Below are 467 nucleotides of genomic sequence, written 5' to 3' on the forward strand. Positions count from 1 at the left end.
TCGTGTCCCTCTCGTGTCCCTCACCTGCGCAGGTGGGCGGGGATGTCCCAGAGACCAATTACCTGTTCATGGGCGACTTCGTCGACCGCGGCTTCTACAGCGTGGAGACCTTCCTGCTGCTGCTGGCGCTCAAGGTGAGACAGGTGGGACACACCTGGGCAGGTGTGACAGGTACAGACAGGTGTGACACACCTGGGCACGGGTGTGATGGGTGTGAGACCTTCCTGCTGCTGCTGGCGCTGAAGGTGAGACAGGTGGGACACACCTGGGCAGGTGAGACAGGTGGGACAGGTGTGACAGACCTGGACAGGTGTGACAGGTACAGACAGGTGGGACACACCTGGACAGGTGAGACACACCTGGGCACAAGTGTGACAGGTGTGACAGGTGTGATACACCTGGACAGGTGAGACAGGTGTGATGGGTGTGAGACCTTCCTGCTGCTGCTGGCGCTCAAGGTGAGACAG

At 60.4% G+C, this 467-nt stretch overlaps 1 protein-coding gene across 1 annotated transcript in view; it reads left to right on the forward strand.

Annotated features, from left to right (window-relative positions):
• Positions 1-35: 35 nt before the first annotated feature.
• The window catches only part of LOC121343527 (serine/threonine-protein phosphatase 4 catalytic subunit-like), a gene marked incomplete at its 3' end in the record, with an annotated part of 9,628 nt that continues 9,196 nt past the window's right edge, over positions 36-467 (forward strand). Inside the window, exon 1 of the mRNA XM_041418774.1 lies at positions 36-134. Coding sequence (XP_041274708.1) covers positions 69-134 — 66 coding nt within the window. The remainder of the gene's footprint in view (positions 135-467) is intronic.

This window comes from Onychostruthus taczanowskii, unplaced genomic scaffold, assembly GCF_017590055.1.
Source record: "Onychostruthus taczanowskii isolate IOZ18803 unplaced genomic scaffold, ASM1759005v1 scaffold1074, whole genome shotgun sequence".
NCBI lineage: Eukaryota > Metazoa > Chordata > Aves > Passeriformes > Passeridae > Onychostruthus > Onychostruthus taczanowskii.